This window comes from Parasteatoda tepidariorum, chromosome 1 (genome assembly GCF_043381705.1).
Source record: "Parasteatoda tepidariorum isolate YZ-2023 chromosome 1, CAS_Ptep_4.0, whole genome shotgun sequence".
Lineage (NCBI taxonomy): Eukaryota > Metazoa > Arthropoda > Arachnida > Araneae > Theridiidae > Parasteatoda > Parasteatoda tepidariorum.
The window spans coordinates 49,143,833-49,164,013 of NC_092204.1; the positions used below are offsets into that span (position 1 = coordinate 49,143,833).

The following is a 20,181-nucleotide window of genomic DNA, read 5'->3' on the forward strand; positions in this document are numbered from 1 at the left end:
AAATTGCACAGACTGTAATTTTTAAACTTTTTGCTGAAAAAAAATTCATATGAAATATGCATTGAGAAATTGATAATCGAATTGGTGCAATCTAGGCATACCTGTCAAATCAGATTCAGCTCATTAATCTGAATATTTTTGTTTTAATTTTTAGTCTGTACTGTTCAATTTTTTTTTCCTTACAGATTTATTTTTTTTTTTTAAAAATTGAATTAATGCTAAAAATTATTATCAAGAAAAAAATTGAATTAATACTAAAAGTTATTATTAAGTGAAAAATTGTCTTGTTGAGACTAGGAAATTAATTCTTGAAAAATATATAGATGTGATTAAGGTTAAGTGCTACTGGCTTCAAGTTATAAAACTCCCCCATTATCATGCAATAAGCAATTAGAAATAAAAATTATTTTTCGATAATTAAAATTTACTTGTGTTAACAATTACTCAAGCAATGCAATATCATCTGAAATATGTAATTTATTTTGAAAATTTTCATCATTTAATGGGTGATAAAAAGGAAGAAAAAAATGTAGTATATTTTATTAATGATTTTTTAAGTGCATTAATACTTCAGTGTCTGAGAAAAGATATGAAACCATTTATTGATTTTTTTATGATTATAGATTTTTAGGCAAGTCCCATTTAAATAAGTTGTTAATATTTAAATTTTCTGTTTTAATTTGGTAAAATATAGTTGTTAGGTATGTGTCTTGCTAAATATTTTTGTGCACATTATTTTTCTATAAATTACACTGCCAAATCAAATCAAAATAGTAAATCTATTTTTGCCACATTGAACTCGATATGTTGTCTGCATGTGACTGTATTACTTTGTACTTGCCCTATACTTGCAAGATTTTTATGATACAAGCTTCCCAGTTATCATTCTTAAAATTATGTAGTTAATTTAAAGCTGTACTTTATGTGATATTTTGATTTGTACAAAATTTACATTACCTATTATTTGGTTGATATATTATTGAATTGCATAATTTTTGCTATAAATTCATTATATTTTTATTAGTTTTACAGCATATTTTTTAAACCTAATTATATGTAATAATAATTTTTTTTTGGGATAATACTAATTTTCACATGGAATTCTTTTTTTTGGAAGTTTGCTAAATTCATTGCTAGCAGTTTTCTTGATTCTTGTTCATAAATTTCCTTTAAAAGTTCTATAGCTTGTTTGCATTATTTTTATATCATTTTATGTATTACTAGTACAATTATTTACAATTATACTAAGATATATATATATAAACAAATCTTATTTGAAAGAGAATAACTTCAAAAATGTCTATCAAATGTAATGTTCTGTATTCATATGCAGTGAAACATGTTGCATTATTATATTTTTAGTTGCAATTTTTGATTTTATTTTGAATCTCATTTACTTAAATTAAATTACTTTATATTACTTTCACATTTCTTTGTAGATTGCATCTAATTATTTGCCGTAAAATATATTTACACTTCATTAAAATAAAATTATTACGATTAAACTATGATTATTTTAATTCCCATCATTAAGTTTTGTTTGTTTTATGTTTAATTCTCATTTTAGCTTGTTATTGAATGTTCAGCTCATTGATTCCTGATTTTCTTGGAATGTCTGGTTCTTTTTATAAAGTTTTATGACCAAATTAAAATTTCCATATTCCAACCATATTCTTCATATTTTATCATGATCAAAGAAAGCATAGTATAGTAATTTGTGATATTGCAGTAGTACTATGACATTAAACACACAATAATAGAAAATACTCTTTTTTTATATATTTGTTTATTTCTTTTTTATTATTTGTTCCTATGATCAGATTTCATATACTAAGTATTCATCTTAATGATCTGCAGGATTGACTTCAAATATACTAATTAATTTTTGCTAACTATTAAATCATGATATTAGTTATATAATAGTTTATTTCAATAAAAATTTTTTTTTTTTTTTTGGTTGACAGGTTTTGATTATTATCTATGTGAAAAATATGGTCTTAATAGTTTAATTCAGTGAGTTGATGAAAATTTGGACCCCTTAATGATAATTTCTTTTCTTTTGTGTGTGTATTTATCCATACCTTGGGAACTTCTTAAATTAATCTCTTTGTACACAGTTATGAAACTTATTTTTCAAAGATTATTTCCATTCAACCAGAATTTAGAACCATGAAGATTTGCACATATTATCTGAAAATCTGATGAATAGAACAAAATGTATTCATTTTAGTATTTTTTGTTTTTGTTTGTACATTTAAGTTGAAGAAGGTATCTTGAATTATCACTGATATTTTCTCACAATTTTATTACATAAATATTTTGTGCTTCTACCAAGCTTTCTTTTTCATCATCATATTTTGCCATATGTAAGATTTTGTTTTGCCCAGAATATAGTATTAAATTTACATTTTGTATTTACATCTATTTTATTTGATTTACATTTGAACATACTTAATAATTTAACATTCCAAGTTTATTTTTACATCTTTTACATTTTAAAAGAAATGTTTGTGCAGTTTTTTTTATTTTCTATAAAACAATTGATAATACAATAATAAGCAGCAAGTGAATGATAATGACCGGTAATTGTTTAGAAAATTTTCTATGATTAATATCTTGTATAAGCAGCTTTTAACAGTTTGTTGTGTGCAATTTTACTCTGTATTTGTTTCTCTCTCAGCATATTTTGTCATGTATATCAGATTTCAGTCTTAAATTTTTAATCGTACAAAGTGTCTGCAATATTATTTACACAAATGTGCTTGTCATATACTAATAACCTAATATAAAGAGTTGTTATATAGTATTTTTTCATAACTTTAAGTAAAACAGTAGTTGTACATTAGATTTCATTCTCTACAATAACTGTGATAAAATAATAAAATAGTTGTGAGTGTGGATGTTTTTTTCTTTTAATTTATTTTAATAATAAAGAGAAAAAATTGGTATCTGCCAAAAAATTTCAAATCAAAATCGTTGTATACTTTTTCCCTCATATATTTTGCAGAAAATAGAAAATGTTCTATTAATTTTTAAATTTACATGTTATCTTCTGTAAAATGAGTTCTATTTACAGTCAAACCCCGCTATAGTGAAACTTCAAGGGACCGAAAGTTTGGTTCACTATAACCGGGAGTTCACTATAGCCGTTCCGCAAACAAAAACAATTTTAACTAATGGTTCCGATCTCCTTTGTTTTATTATACATTATTTAAATAAATGACCAATAAAATGAAATTCAAAAATGACTGGAAAATAATACGTAGTAACAAAAAATGTGTTAACTTGCTTTTATTTTTTATTACTCTTCGTCTTGTGTATAAAAAAATAGTAATCTTTAGCTCATGCAGGGAAAATTTCTCCATACATCTGTCTGGGTTGGCCTTTGATTAGGGATGGAAAAGTGAAATAAAGGAAGCAAACAAGAAAAAATGCTTATCCCTACATTCCACTCTTTAGATGGTTTTAAAAAACAGTATAAGTATTTATTTCAAAGTAGATATTTCAAAATTGTTAAAAAAATTCAGTCTAAGACAGAAAAAGTTCATAATATCCAACTTCCTCACTTTTTTAGTTAACTTATCCACAAAAAAATAGCATTATACGTGTATAGCAAGGCGCGGGACCGAACATTTCTTTCACTATATCCGGGAGGTCACTATAAACCGTGTTCACAATAGCGGGGATGGACTGTATTTATTACTATATACAGAGGACCCCTTTAAATTTAAGTGATGGGGCACACAATGTGTTTCGCCCCTTTTGAAATTCAGACATTTGCAAAAATAAATTCAAGTGAAATTAGTAATTAAAAAATAAAATATATTTGTTAAATTTTGAAGCTAATTTTCAAATCGAAAACTTTATATTCCTCTAAAATTTAAGTGGGTGGTTGAATAATGTGCTTTGCCCAATTTTAAGACATTCGCCAAGAAAAATTAAATCTTTCTCACCTTTGAAGGTATACATGGAATAATAAAATTTATTTTGTTCTGAAATTAAATGGTTGAATAATGTGCCTTTTGACATTTAGAAGAGTAAAGTAAATGTAGAAAAAATATTTTAATTCCAATTTTCACTCTATTTTCTAGGTAGAAAACTTTATTTTCTTTCGAAATTGTGATGAGTGGGCAAACAAAGAGCTGAAATTTCAACGTGTGCGAAAATAAGTTCTTGTAAAATTGGTAAATTTAGATGAAGCTTTTTTCCAAACAGAAAACTTTATTTTCCTCTAAAGTAAAAGTGAGGGGGCGAAGAATCTGCTTCGCATTTTATGAAAATTGACTGAATAAAATCAAGTAATTAAAGCTGGTAATTTTAGAAAAAAGTTGTTTTTTTTAAAAAAAAAAAAAGAAAACTTCAACACTATTTTCTAAATAGAAAATTTCATTTTCCTCTCAAATTAAATGAGGGGGTAGAAAACTTCATTTTTTTCTGATATTATAGTGAAGAGGGCATAAATGTGCTTTGTATTTTCTGAAATTTAGGCATTTGCAATAATAAAGTCAAGTAAAATTGGTTATTTTTTTAAAGAAAAGAAAAAAAAAAAAAACTTTGAGGCTATTTTCCATAAAGAAAAATTTATTTTATTTTCCTCTAAATCTAAAATGAGGGGGCGAAAATTGTATTTCACCCCTTCTGAAACTTAGAAATTTGCTGCAAGAAAGTAAAATAGAATTGGTAATTTCAGAAAAAGAAACTACTTTTTTCAACTTTGTAGCTATTTTCCAAATAGAAATAGAAAACTTCCCCCTCTGAGAAAATTCTTATGTTTTGTTAAAAAAAAATTTCTACAAATGGCAACTTTTAATTTATTAAAAATTTTTTTTAGCTGAAATACATCAAAAATAAAACAAGTGTTAAGAATGGAAAGAGCAATAAAATGCAACTTTCATTGACTAATATACATTTTAAATTATCTTTTGACTTTCAACACCTTCATACCACCCACAGTTATACGACTCCGCAATAAATAGCCATCTCGTTTTACACTAAGGAAAATGTCCATTTGCTGCTTTTAATTATCTTTTCATTTTTATGACCCTTGCCTCTTTTGTACTTTTTATAAAATGTCACATATTTACAGAACCATCTATATGTCAGATAAGTTGTTTTAAACAAGCACTTATCTAGAAGTTCTAACTTTATAATTTTTATGTATACTTTTTTTGTTTTGCGCACTGTATATTTCTAATTGAATCAGATGTTTATATATTATGAAAATTTTCTTGTCTTTGCCAAGCTTAAAAATGATTTATATTCAATTTTTTTACAATCGTTTTATTCGATAACAAAATCTTTAACTGGAATATTGTTTGTTTCATTTGCGAGTAATTTTGTTAAAGTAATCTGTTTCTCATGCATATTAAATTATGATTGGGTTAGAAATTATTTCATAGCAGTAATTTGTGAGCTGGGAAAGTTTTCATGGCAAGTTTTCTTTCTCTAGGATCAAAAGTATGATGGCATGTCTTTGGATCATCCTCGGAGATGTTTCCCAGACCGTTGAATAGCACATTGTACATCTCTAATGCGATGCTTTTTTTTAATGAAAGTAAAGAGTATATATTAAATAGAGAAATGAGACAATAGCTTTAAATCATGTTTGATTTCGATTAAAATATATTTAAGAATTTATTCTAAATTAATGAAACTTACTATAGAGGCAAGAATAAATGAATTTGGAATAAATAGAAGCCCACTAAAAGGTCATTTAGAATTTTTTTAAATCTATAAACCTGTCTAACTGCAGAAGCTAAAGATTTCACTTCGGCGTTAATATTTAGTTCTAGTATTTTTTAAAAATTAAAAGTTATTACAATTCTCAAATACACCATCTGGGGTCATATGTCTTGACCCTCCTTCCCTTTCCACAGTTGTATGGGAATGTACTACATTATTTTCTCCTTTTATAATATTTTTTAAATTAAAATGTCAGGAATATTTACGTAAATTCTCACGATGCCTTTTTTTAAAAAAATATGTTTAATGCAGTTTTCAGTTCCATATAGTTCACTAACTTAAAAGCAGCGTAGAGCAGAACTCTCTACCTATGGCAACGCTTCGCATGCGTTCACCATTAGCGTGTGGAGAGTCATAGGTGAAGGAAGTACTCTGACAGACATTCGTCTGGATGTGTGGCGGTGACTATGGTAACGAGTTATGATTATTTTAAGTAGGGGTGAGGGTCCCTCTTTAAGACTGGTTTCGGCGAGAGAAAATGAGACCTCTTTCTTCGGTCTATTGTGTTAGCTCTAAAGTGAAGAGAAATAAGTATTCGGTCCTGAAACATCGTTTAGATTGTTCGATTTTATCTTCTTTAAAAGAGTCAAAATTTGATATAATTTTTACATTTTTTGTTGTTTTTTAAAAAGTATATATTATGCAAAACAATAGCCCAAAACGATTTTTTTTTATTTAATTTATTTTACAAGATATTAACAATTAAATTTTAAAGCTCTTTTTAATTAAAAAAAGTAAATATCTAAGGATAGATTTTAAGAAAATGTATCTCATTTTACGCGGAAATAAAGTTTTTGATAAAATAATTATAATAAAACAAATGTTTAAAAAAATTTAATTTTTATTGCAAAATTAAGTTGTAAAATGAAAAACAAAAATGTCGTTAATGTCGTACAAAGTTCGAACAAAACCCATTTTAAAGTAAATTTTATTCTGAACAAAATAGCTTTTCAAAAAAAATGGATCGTAATTCCATAAAAAGTTATAGCTTTTTTCGCGAAACGCTGCACCGCGGCGCGCTCTGCCACTCCACTCCGCTGATCACTTAATCGCGCTGTATCAGTTGATTTGAAGGGAGTTTAAAAATCTCAACTAATATTATGAATAATAACTAGGTGAATAATATTATGAATAATTAGTTATTTATAATTTATTTGCATAATTTTTTGAGTTCAAACTTGGAACTGGAAGAATATATTTTATTTATAACTATTTTATCAAGAACTTCCGCGTAAAATGAGATACAATTTTTTAAAATCCATTTATTTTATCCTTAGATATTTATTTCTTAATTAAAAAGTGCTTTAAAATTTAATTGTTAACACCTTGTAAAATAAATTAAATTAAAAACGTTTTGGGCTATTGTTTTGTGTAATATATACTTTTNAATGACAAATTAAAATTGTTATTTCTATGTAATGATTGATAAATAGGATATGTATGGAAATTGTATAAAATTGTTTAAAGCAAGCTCAATGTTTTATTAATAAATAATTCATCTATAAATTTATCATACATAGTAAACTAGTTATTAAGAAGAAAAAATTTGCTAATAAAAACTGTTAGAATTATTTTTTTGAAATAAATAGTGGGAAAAACAACAGGTTACATTAAAATACGGGTAAGAAAACGTAATTTAAGCAACAAAAAGAAAACTTAGATAATTTCAGATGGTTTGATGGGTGTTGATAAAAATCCTCGTTGATAGTTTTAAATTTCATCCTATTTGCGGTAACTTGCTTTCAGTTTTAAATAATAAAAATAAATAATAAAAACAAAGATATTTAATATTTTTTCGGCACAGATATCATGAACTATTTCTATTTTCAGCGAAAGTTTTATCTTCTTTTAAAATCAGAGTTCACTTCACTTTTTTCAGAAAACTCAATAAAAGAAATTAACTGCTTTAAAAAATGTGCAAGTTTAGAAATTAAACCATCTAACAATCAATGAACATTCATAATAAATAACGTAACATTAAAAAAACCTGCTCTACCCTTAATGTCAGAATTTGTTCACTTTTTTTCTTCTTTTTTTTCCATTTGTATATAAAAGATAGCAATCGATTGAGTAAAGAGAATCTTTTTAAGTAAGAAAGAAATATCCATGCGAATCTTTAAAAAAGTTATTGAATCAGATTAAATATGTCTCCTACTGGTGGCTGAGTCAGAGTCAGCCAATCTGGTATACTTCCCATACAAGCTATCATCAAAGCTACCCTCCCTAAAATGCCCACTTCTTGTTTCCATAGCACCAGACTGTCGCAGACTTTGTGACGGTCAGAGTACCTATCGTAGACAAACATTACGTTAATTTTTGTCTTTATTTTCAAATAGATTCAAAACTTTTAAGTTAGGAAACATTGAACTGATAACTACGACATGTAACATTGTTCCAAAAGAAAGCGTAGTGGAAATTTAAAAAAAATATTTCTGACAATTAAATATGAGAAATATTAAGAAAGAAGACGTTGCGATCGTGAATTCGAAAATTAAGGTGGTAACTAATGTACTTTTTTCCTATTCGCGATCGCAACACTGGATCGCAACCTGATTGTCATAGCTTGACCCTTTCCTCTTCTTCCCTTTTCAGTTGTATAGGAATGTACTATCCTTAGGATATTTTACCCTTTCTTAATATTTTTCGTATCTAATTATCACAAGCATAATCTATAATTAATAATCTACTTGAAAATCAGGACAGAAACTAATATACTACCCTTGCCCAATGACTCTTCGCACGATGATGATGAAAACTTGTAAAGTGTTGCCCTCTATGATATTTTCATCAATACAGAGTTCTGCTGATGATTTAATAGCTTTTAAGCAGAAGTAAACATTCAGAAACTTTAAGCGCAGAAGTAACCAGTCAGAAACTTTTCAATACTGAAGTGAACCAAATTCAAAATAAACATTTCAGAAAATGAAATTTTTGGCTTGAATTTTTTTCCTTTTCAAAACGATATTCTAAATTCATTTCGATTTAAATAGCAGAATTTTTTTATTATGAATTCTGTAAAATTAATGTTATTAAAATCTGTTTGGAATGCTGCTTTTCGAAATAGTATCAAAACCTATTGCTCGTTCAGTCACAGAAAACAAATAAATGATGAGTTACGAATTCGTCTAGCTGCAGCATACCGTGGGTTAGATGCTTATGGAATGAATGAAGGAATATGTAATCATTTATCGGCTATTGCGCCGTCTACAGAAACTGACGAAGATATTATGTTAATTATACCTTTTGGATTACATTGGAAGGAGGTTGGAGCAATTAAAATAATTTTCTTTATCTTCGAGATATTCATTCCCTATATTAGCAAAATATCCCTTATTAAGTTTGACTCATTATTATGCCTAGGGTTTTCAGTGTGCTACCTTAACCATTGCTTATTAGCAAACTCTAGATCTTGATTTTATAGCTGTGACATTGAAATATTAATGTATTTATAAAGTTGTAAAGTTTTACATTATCCCGCCCTTCTATTTTTGGTGATATTCTCTCAAAAAATATATAAAAAAAAAAGACTTGTGAGATTTTCTAATCATTAGAAATCTAGATAAAAATAATAGAAAGATGGAGAATTTTATTCAAGGTACAGTGTTGAATTCAATGGTCTCCCAATTCTACATTCTGACCGATAAAATTGAAGTATAAATTGTATAATTAAAAACCTAATCAGTACCCATGTTATAGTTTCAATAAAAATAATTAATCAAACAAGTTTTTTATTGTTTTTTTTAAAGTTTTTATATACTGATGGATTCATACGCTTACACCATATTAAAGCAAGCTTTTTTTAAAAATGAAATGACTAGGCTGTCTCTCTGTAAAGTTAAGAGGAAGTCATAATTTGAACTATTATTTTAAACATTATTCTAAATTTATTCTAATAGAGTAATAAACCTTTATTTTTTTTATGAAGCATTTTTTTCTCTGTAAAACTTTTTTCTGTATGACCCTGCCAAAAATGTTCTCATACTGAAAATAACTTAGACAGACCCCTACTAAAGGACCACCTAGGGGCCCAAAAACTTGATATGGTTGACAAATTTGAGAAAAAAAAATCAAACTTTAGAATTACATAATTCATGTTATGGTACGCATCGAAAAATTATTAATTACATTATAACACCCTTAAATTATTTAGGTTCATTAGCCTATAATGATTGAAAATTAGTATTTATTAAAATTAAGTGAGAAAAAGCTAAAATAATGTCAGTAAATTGATTCAACATAGAGATTAAAATGCTGAGACCAACAGAATTAATAAGAAAATGCAGAGAAAGTAGTAAAAGCTAACAAAATATATAAAAAATTAATTGTATGAAAATTATAAAATTTTAAATAAAGTTAATTCTTAAGGAGCATAAAATATTTTTTCTTGATTAACAATTATACTGTAGGTATATTAATTCCAATAGCACATTGTGTAAATGTGAAATTTTAACATTTAAATTTAAAAATTTTTGTTGCAAACACTTTCTGTAATTCCATTAGAATATTATGTGTCAAACAATAAAATTGGTTGTACAATTTTTTAAAAATAGTATACATGGAATTCAATGCAAAGAAGCTATTTTTCATTACTATTTTGTAAATTCCAAACGTATTTCAAATCTACAAATTTGTCACCCATGTGTATGATTTTGGCAGCATTTCTCAAAAGTTGTTGCCATATTGGCATGAACCCTATTTGTTGATAAATTAAAAAATATCTGATCCTTGCATATCAGAGTTAATTTTGCCTTAGTTAGAATCCTACTTGATATATGTTACTGAAGAAATACTTCTATACTAATACATGTTTTCATATTTCTCAAGAAATACTTAAAGAATAATTTTATAACTTCAGAAGTATTTAGATCATGCGATTTCTCATATAGATCAAAGTAGTTTAGAGATTTGATGGACTGCCAATAAATTACAAAAAGAAAATAGTGTTTTTGAACACCCTATCCCAAAAAATGTGCATTAAATTTTTATCTTATAACAATTATTTTGGTTATTATATGCCATAGTTGCACAAAATTTTGCAAACCTAGCTTAAATTTTTATGGATTCTTTTTATAAAAAGCTAATTTTTTATCTTAAATTTTTTTGCTATAACTTCAAAAATATTTAATAAAATTAAAAAAAATTTTCAGAGCATTTTAAAACTGATTAAAAAATTTTACTTTGAAATTTAATAAAAATTTCTTAAACAGTACAATATATAAGTTATAAAAGTAGCTCTTATATACTGCACATGGTTCGAAAAATTTAATTTTTCTTTCCTCATAATTTTGTACTGAATTGTATATTTCAACTAATGAAAAAAGTCTTATTTAAATATCTTAAAAGTTAAAAAAGTTTCAAGCAATTTTCAAAATAGTTTTTGTACTTTTTAAAAGAAAGTTCAAAATGATTTAAGGAGTTTTAGACAAATATTAAAGTGTATTATAAAGCAAACTTAATTAACAAATGATAATACATTACAATAAACATTCATACTCCAAAATATGGTTGTGTAAAAAAAATCACTAAAAAAAAGATACTTTTATGGATTCCCAAAAATGTTGGTGTCATATTCAACTAATCTCATTTAATAGTACAATATAATGAAATTTCTGGAAAACCCTTATCATTTTGAGTTTTCTTTTAAAAAAATTCGAAAACTACTTAAAAAATTGCTTGAAACTTTAAAATTTTTTAAGATATTCAAGTAGAACTTTTTTTATTGGTTGCCAAATACGATTGATTCACTATAAAATTAAGAAAATTTTTTCTGTGCATGTGCCACGTAAAAGAACTACTTTAATCAATCGTGTCTTGTGCACACATTTTAAAGCATTAATTTTTTAATTAATTTTAAATGACTACAAGAACTTACTTATATTTTATTGAATATTTTTAAAGCTAAAGTAAAAAAAAAAAAAAAAAANAAAAAAAAAAAAAAAAAAAATGTAGACAAATTTTTAAAAATTTTTTTTTTATAAAAATGTCTATATTTCTATAATAATTTAAGCTACGTTTACGAAATTTTGTTCAATTATTGCAGTTAAGAATCAAAATAAGTGTTACAAATTTATTGCTACATTTTTTGGCATAGGGTGGTACAAAACACTATTTTCCGTTTGTAATTTATTGTTGGTCCCTCAAGCCTCTAAACTTTAAACTTTACCTCTAAGCTTTAAATTTTATTGATAAGTAAGAGAAATCGCGTAACTTCAATACTTCTACATTTAAAAATTAGTTCTGTAAGTATTTTTTGAGGAAGATCAAAAAATGTTTTAGTATAGAAGTGTTTTCAAAATTTTGTCTAACCCCTGTACATGAAAGACTAAATGTATAAAAATTCTAATGTATGTTCATAAATTGTAACAATATAGAATTATGATTCTACAGATTATGTTTCTATAATGATTAAAACTTATATGTATGCCAATTTTATAGGTTACTCCATCTTCTCTGATTGGTATCAATGGAAAAAATAAAGTTATTGAAGGAGAAGGGGAACCAGAATTGACTGCTTTATGTATCCATCGGGGAATTTATGACAAGCGTCCTGATGTAAAAGCAATAATGCATACACATATGCCTTATGCTACTGCCTTAAGTATGATTTTTTTTAAAATTAAAAATTTTTTATAAATGTAGTTGTAAAACATATTGCAACCTTTTTAGCCTTTTTTATATGCATACTTGTAGCATTTGGATGTAAAAGCAATAATGCATTCTCATAAAGCTATATGCTATAAAAGTTTAATTTATAAAAGTGACTATCATTAAAAAATAAATAAATAAATAAAATGCATAATTTTTAGTATGCCTATTAGTATGCAATTGTGTATTAGCATTAAATTTCTAAATTTATTTACTAATTAAAAAAGAAATTTTTTTTAATAGTTTTGAAAATTTATGATTTCATTACATACAATAATATATTGTATTGAAGTCTTACTTAGTTTGTTGATATCATAGAACCTATGTTAAAATGTAATAAAACCTCAAAATAACAGCTTTTATTAACATTAGAAAAAAGTTTTTATTCCTTCGTATTATTATAGGTTTATAGTTGTATTTTTTATCAAAAATAATTTTAATCAAGTCAACTCTATTTTTTCTGAGCTTTGATTTGAGCCGAGGCATAAATTTGGCATGAACTAGGTCCATGACAAATTAAGCTTTCAGTTCAACTCAAATTCTTTAGAAGACGGGAAATAAATTAGGAGTTTAAAATCTAGACACAAAAAAGGATATATTTCTAAAAGTCATAATTACTATTACTGTTAAAGATATATCAGTTTACGTTATTCACTAATGTAATTGTTTCTGCCATAGAAAAAAGAAAAATGATTCATTTAAAACACGTTACATTTTTATACATTGACATTCATTATTTTAATAATTTTTACTTTTGAAATATGTATTGTATGTTAGAAATTAATAAGAATTTTCTGAATTTTCCATCAATAGAATGATTTTGTCACATAAACAAGAACTAACAAAAGTTGTAAAATTTTTGAAGCGAGCTTTTAGAGTTATTTTGACTTTTTTGCATTTACCCCAAATTTAAAACTAGATTCCCATAAACATTGCTGTTTTTTAGTGTTATTAGTCACATCTATGTCTTTTCATAGTAAAAAAGTTAAATATTTAATTAAAAAATCATATTCAAAATGTTAAAGAAATAAATTTCTTTTAGTTGTAATTCCTATAATTTAATGAAACAAATTATGAAATAAGCACTTAAAGCAGTAGGCTATATCTGTATATATTATTAAGCAGTAGGAAAATTAATATTGTNGTTTCCGGAAATCAAATTTTCAAAAGTGGAACTTAAAATCACAGTTTATTTTGTTTGTAAGGTAGAGCCAGATACATTTTTTTATCAGTAAATAGTTATAATCATAAACTCTAGAAAGTAAGACATATTTGTAAATTTTAATTACTTCTCCTAGAAAAACCTAGTTTAAATTTTTTTCTAATTTTTCAATTTAAATTTTTTTTTTTAAACTCGGGAAATTTTCCGGAATTTTGACTTGGGCTCACAATCACCCCTGTATATATTAGTATTGCTTTTGAATTCAAACATTAAAATACTATCTATCAATTGATACGATTTTTCAGAAACGAAGCAATGAACTTTAATTTTTTTTCCTTCTAATTCTCCTGCTTATAATAATTCAAACATAAGTAGCAGAATAATAAGTTGAAAAAGTTAGTTGCCAAGGGAATTTTTTTAGTCATCTGAACTACCCAATGCTAGGATTTGTTGGTTCCTGCACATAAATCTTTTTTTTTTTTTTAAAACTTTCAAATTAGTAAACATTTATTACATAGAAAAATATTTTTCAGCATTAATTCATTTTCAGCTTGCCTTAAAGATCCGAAATTACATATGATACACCAAAATTCAGCCCGGTTCTTTAACAGAGTCGCTTATGATGTTTCATATGGAGGACTAGGAGAACAATTAGAAGAAGGACATCGCTTGGGTATTGTTCTTGGAAACAAAAATGTTCTATTTATGGGGAATCATGGTGTTCTGGTAGTGGCTGATTCTATCGACATAGCTTTTGATGATATGTATTACTTGGAAAGGGCAGCTATGGTTCAGGTGAGTGCCAGTATTTTTTGTTTTTAGGATTAATTGTGCTGCAAGGAAATTAAACTATTTAAAGAATTTTCAGTAAGTACTACTCCCTTTTTGGGGGCTATAAAATAAAATCTTGATAATATTAAATTAATTATTTTTTTGGGGCGACATAAATTTTTATTAGTTTTGAACATTGAAGAAATAGTGTCAGTTTTTCTATCAGACATGAAAATGTGCTGTCTCTGAAAAATCATTTTTCTTGAAGATTTGAATTCTTAGTCCTCAAATTCTGTGGTTCATTGCAATCTGTAGAATGTAGACCCAATAATTTGGTGAAGTTTAAAACTCTTAATGTCACTTTTTGTTTATTCCTTATTTCTTGAAGGTTTTATGAGAATCACAAACTTTTGTGCAAAAGTGTAAAACTTGTTCACCCAAGATGTAAAAATTTTAAATTGTAATATATGCATATTTTTAAATTTTTTATCTGCACAATTTTAACTGATAGATTCCAAAATTTAAAAGGAATTAGTTAAATAGTTCTTGAGAAATAAAAATACAATAAATATAACGTCTTTGGGATGAAAAATATGAAATTAACATTAAGGTGTCCAAACTTTCATCATAATATGCTGTCCTGACAAAACTATTGGATCCAATTTGCCAGACTGCACTTACCCTCATACTTTGAGAGTCAAAATTTCAAATGCCTTAAAGAAAGATAGGTATATTGTGAGGAAATACATTTTTGTGGCTGATTTCATAACTTTAAATATTGTTTGCATTAATTAATTGGCATATTTAAAGTAAGGTCCTCAAAATCACAAATCACACCTCAATCACACACCAAATTAAAATCATATCTCAATATGTGAAAATTCAATCATTAAGGTAAGGTCCTCAAAATCACAAATCACACCTCAATCACACACCAAATTAAAATCACACCTCAATATGGGAAAATTCAATCATTAGATCAAAAGTTATTAAGGTGTAACTTTTTTTACTTTTGAGTACTGTACATAGTTTATAGTAATGATATTAATTTAAAGAGAAAAAAAATTCAGAATTTATTTTTTTCTTTCTAAATTTCCACGTCTATGCATATTGCAAATAGATTAATTTGCCCCCAAAAAGTAATATATGTCTTATTTATTTGATTCAAAGAAAATCTTTGATTTTTAGGTGTTAGCTGCCAGTACTAACAAGGAACTAAGGGAATTGGATGAAAAAACAATTATTATGACATCTCAACAAATTTGGAGCTCATTACCGAAATATGCTACAAGTCATCTAAATTCAATTATTAGACAATTAAGTATTTCTTGTTCTGACTTTAAGATAAAGTAATGGTGTACATGCTCTGTTTATTTTAAAGTATGTAAATTCTTGTTTTATATCTATTTGAAATCAAGAGTTGATTTTCTTATTGGTATAAATTATTACTAAATAATATTTTACAGCTTTACAATTGTTAATATAATACCTTTATCCATTGTTAAAGTTTTTGATTTGAAATTCAAAATAGTGATTTTGATGATATTTTATGAATATTTCGAATGATATTTTATGAAATTGTGCAAATTTACAGCAAAATAGATAAAGAAATCTATTTTTTTATATATTTTCTATTGCTTTATTGATGTGTATTTGTCATGCATAACAGGTAAAATATAAATTTAATGTCTTCAAACTCTATTTAGTTTTTTTAAAAAAATATTTTGGTAATTTAAGTTTGTTAGTATTAATATTGTAAATCTTTAAGACATTTATCAGATTTATTTGTGAATCAAATACATTTATTCTATTTTTATTATTTAAGTTTCTTATGGAATCTACGATTCTTTTCATTATTATTTGGTCAAGATTTTGATTATATAAATTGTAATAAATAGTTAAAAATATTCATTGTTTAGACATCAAAATTTGAAAGAGATATCCCTAACTTAGCTGTTAAAATGATGCATATTTGAGTTAGTTAATCAGTTAACAGTATATTGTTGAATGTATTGCTGACTAAATTTTTTAGATTAAAAAAAAAATTATCAAGAAAAATTGACTGAATTCAGGAAAGCAAATATAAATAGGCTGAAGATTAAAAATATTGTATTTGAATTCCCTAACAGTGTTGTTTAAATAATTTTGATGATATTGAAACATTAAAAATTAGGTTAATTTTGAACTTACACTTTGATGCATAAGTGATAACTTGGAGATTTTTATCTAAAAAAATGCACTAAATTTATAACTAGTAATCTCAGTAACTAAATTTTTTAAAACTCATGAGAATGAGAAGGTTCAGGGCAGAAAATTGTAAAAGTTTAAGGGGAGTATAAGTTTTCCCTCACTGTGTTGAATATAGGTTTGTTTGTTTAACAGTAAGAAGAAACCTGGTACTAGGCTAAGATGAACATAAAAGTATTTTATATGATTTTGATGTGTGAATCATTCAGTTCTACTGATCACACTCTAACAACTACAGGATGGAAGAAGAAAACAGTTCTTCTTCTTGTTCTCTTCATCTTCGCTTGTTTTTTATGCTAAAAATATCTCTCTAATTCCATTTTATGTTCTTCAATTTCGAAATATGTGAGGATTGCATTTCGATGAAAAAAAGTGTGCGATGCTATTGAAAAATTTCAAAGTTTAACAGTTTTAGTTTTATTTTTCTTAGTTTAACAGTTTTAGTTTTATTCTTTCCCAGGTAGTTTTGTCTTTCTTATTTACTTAAATTAATATAATACTTATTTTATATATAATTATTGAATATATGATTCTTAAATACATTATTTTATTTGGTAGGTAAGTTAATTCAGCTATTTAATTTAATTTTTTATTTTTGAAAAAATAATTGTGGTCTAAAGGAATAATAAAATAGAGACAATTGAATTTGCTTGTGTCAGGTGACTTTACACTGGCAACTTTATTCGCCTGTGTCAGTGAAATGGTACCTTTTATTTTTATATTTTATTATTTGGTATAAAATGAGCTTTTTTTTTTTAAAAATCTTAATTTATGTAACTAAAGTTACATGAAAGACAGTTTGATCCTTACAGTTTTGTAAAAGTATAAAAAATCTTTTTTCTGCCATTTATTTATTCTTAATTTTTCACCCAAAAGATTTTGTTTCGAAACTGTTTAAAATATAAAACAAATCTATGCATCAATTGGGTCATAGTATTTTAATTTTTAAAGTAATATACTAAAAATCATAAAATTTAAAATTTTTTTTTAAATTGACTAGTTATAATCAATTTATATTTTTAAACTTTTTTTTTTATTACTTGTATTAACAGCTTCTTATATATTCTTTTATAAATTAAGTTGCATAAAAAATTGTATTAATATTTAAAAACGTATATTAATTTGTCATTTTATCAACTATATGATAAATCAAGTATGAAAGAAAATTTTACATTTTTATTCCAAGTGTTAGAAAGGGTACTAATAAAACATCACACATAAAACAACTGCAGAAATGATTCAATAATTTAATGATCAGAATAATAATGTGCAGAGATAATTACAAATATTCTATTTCCAATATTTTTAAATTCAAATTCTATTTTACAGAAATAGTTTATATGAATAAGAAGATTTATTTATGTTTTGTTATATACATTATTTATCACCACACAGGTCCTAAGAAAATGGCATTTTTAGTATGTGTAAAAATATTTGTGCCATATTGGTAAAGCTTTTACATTATTTTATACAATTGTTGCTTGGTTGAAAGTATGAACAAGGCTACAATTACAGTCAAATTTAGATAGCAATGTATGATCTATAAAATGAATATAAAAGTAAAGTTGAATGGTAGGAATCAACCAAGGTTTCATTTAGTGTTACATTTTATTCCTGTATGATTGTTTGATAGTCCTAGTGTAAATTGTAATTGATGATTTTGTTAAAATGATATTCTAAAACATCTAGATAAAAATTTCTATGCTTACACAAATTTAATTTCTTATCAATTCATTATTTTATATTACTTTTTACTTCATAAATTTGTATTATTTGAAGTGTATTTTAAAAGAAAAATATTTAGTATAAGTAAATAAATAAACAATCATATCAATATAACAACAATAAATATCAAAATAACAACAATAAATTAACAATCAATGGTAGAATCAAAATAATCTATAGAAATAATTATGAAGAAGTTATAAGAAAGAATTTATATGTTAATTTTAGTCATTCTTTTGTTTATTAACTACTGTGGAATTCAATCAATACTAAAAAAACATTTGAGGACACTTGTTATTTCTTAACATTTCTTTGGTAAATAGCATTGTAAAATATTTTCTAATTTAGGATTTATTTAAATCCTAAAATTTGATCTGTGATAATTGTCATAAAATACAATTAATTGTTAATTTTTTTTCTCGTCTGTTTTTTATTTTACTTTAAATATAACTTTATCGATCTTTATTGTTACTGTACTTACTTTTTAAACTAAGTCATTTAATAGTTATATTTACTAGATTTATTACTTTTGCTATAATGTTTTCCTGTGTTTTTAATATGTGTTTAACTTGTTTTCTTTGAAATAAAATAATTTATCTTTCTAAATATTTTTTTCTTTTAAATAATTTTATTTTCCGTTAATGTTTTATTAATGTAAAAAGAAGCCTAGTGATAAAGATTTAGAAAAAAATTAGTTGTTTAATGTGGTATATTTTTTCTATTAAATTTTTTATTTATTTCTTATTTAATGAAATGGTGTTGTAACTGATATAACAGTTATCATTGTTCTTATAAATTTTATTTCTATCTGTTCCATGTGAAAAATTATTACTTAAATTTTAATTTAAAACGTTTATAAAAAGAAATGTTATTTTTTTGTAAAGAAAATACTTACATTTTTGTCTTGTTTTTAACACTTATTGGAATTTAGTAAAGTTTTTCTTAATTGTTTTTGGGATGGGAATGCTGTAATGCCACTCTGATTGAGATTATGCACAGCTAAATATTTTGATACAGAATTTTGTTTAAATTTAGTAACGTCTTTCTGAATTCTTTTTGGGATGGGAATGCTGTAATGCCACTTTGATTGAGATTATGCATAGCTAAATATTTTTATACAGTATACTGAATTTTGTTAGAATTAAGTAAAGTTTTTCTGAATTCTTTTTGGGATAGGAATGCTGTGATGCCACACTGATTGAGATTATACATAGCTAAATATTTTTATACAGAATACTGGATTTTGTTAAAGTATTAATTTCTATCGCTGATGTGAATATTACACCCTGATTTTATTTTAAATCACGTTTATGGAAAGTATCTTATTTTATGTACTTTCCTTATGGAATAAAAATAATCAGTTTAATTTATTGCAATTTAGAAAGAATGGAATAGTTCATAATTTACATTTGTAATTGATTTGTTTTGTATGTTTTTTTTTATCCATGTTAATTTATTAAAATATTCTATTAAATTCCAAGAATAAAATAGATTTCTAGAAGTTCTAAATTATATTTTTACTAATTCTATAGTGTCATTATTTTTAAAGTATGTAATGTTACTATGTAAGTTAAATACTTAATTTGTCTTTTTATAGTTTTGATTTAGTAGAAAAATATTTATTAGTAGAAAATAAAGACTAATGTAGAAGGCATAAGTTTTCAATTTATATCTTATTAAATTATGACTTTCAAATTTACTATCACAGCTTTTTATGTAATAAGCCATATCTACATAAAAGGCTAACATTTAATCCCAAAATACAAAATTTGACTCAAAATATACCTTGTAAGGAGATCTAACTTACATATTTATCATAATTCTAAGATTAATAACTGTAGAATAATGGTTCAATTTATGTTACCTTAATGCTTTTTTTTTTAAAATTT

General features: G+C 25.1%; 1 protein-coding gene across 1 annotated transcript; it reads left to right on the forward strand.

Moving 5' to 3' along the window:
• Positions 1–8,625: 8,625 nt before the first annotated feature.
• LOC107438739 (putative aldolase class 2 protein PA3430) lies at positions 8,626–15,941 on the forward strand. The gene is made up of 4 exons (XM_016051090.3): positions 8,626–9,005; positions 12,178–12,340; positions 14,100–14,344; positions 15,509–15,941. Exons 1-4 carry the CDS (start codon positions 8,748–8,750, stop codon positions 15,671–15,673), a joined length of 831 nt encoding a protein of 276 aa, XP_015906576.2. The 5' UTR covers positions 8,626–8,747; the 3' UTR covers positions 15,674–15,941.
• Positions 15,942–20,181: the final 4,240 nt, after the last annotated feature.

Coding starts and splice junctions, on each gene's coding strand:
- LOC107438739 (XM_016051090.3), top strand. CDS start 8,748: ATGAATTCTGTAAAATTAATGTTATTAAAATCTGTTTGGAATGCTGCT. Junction 9,006..12,177: donor TTGGATTACATTGGAAGGAG/GTTGGAGCAATT, acceptor CCAATTTTATAG/GTTACTCCATCTTCTCTGAT. Junction 12,341..14,099: donor GCCTTATGCTACTGCCTTAA/GTATGATTTTTT, acceptor ATTCATTTTCAG/CTTGCCTTAAAGATCCGAAA.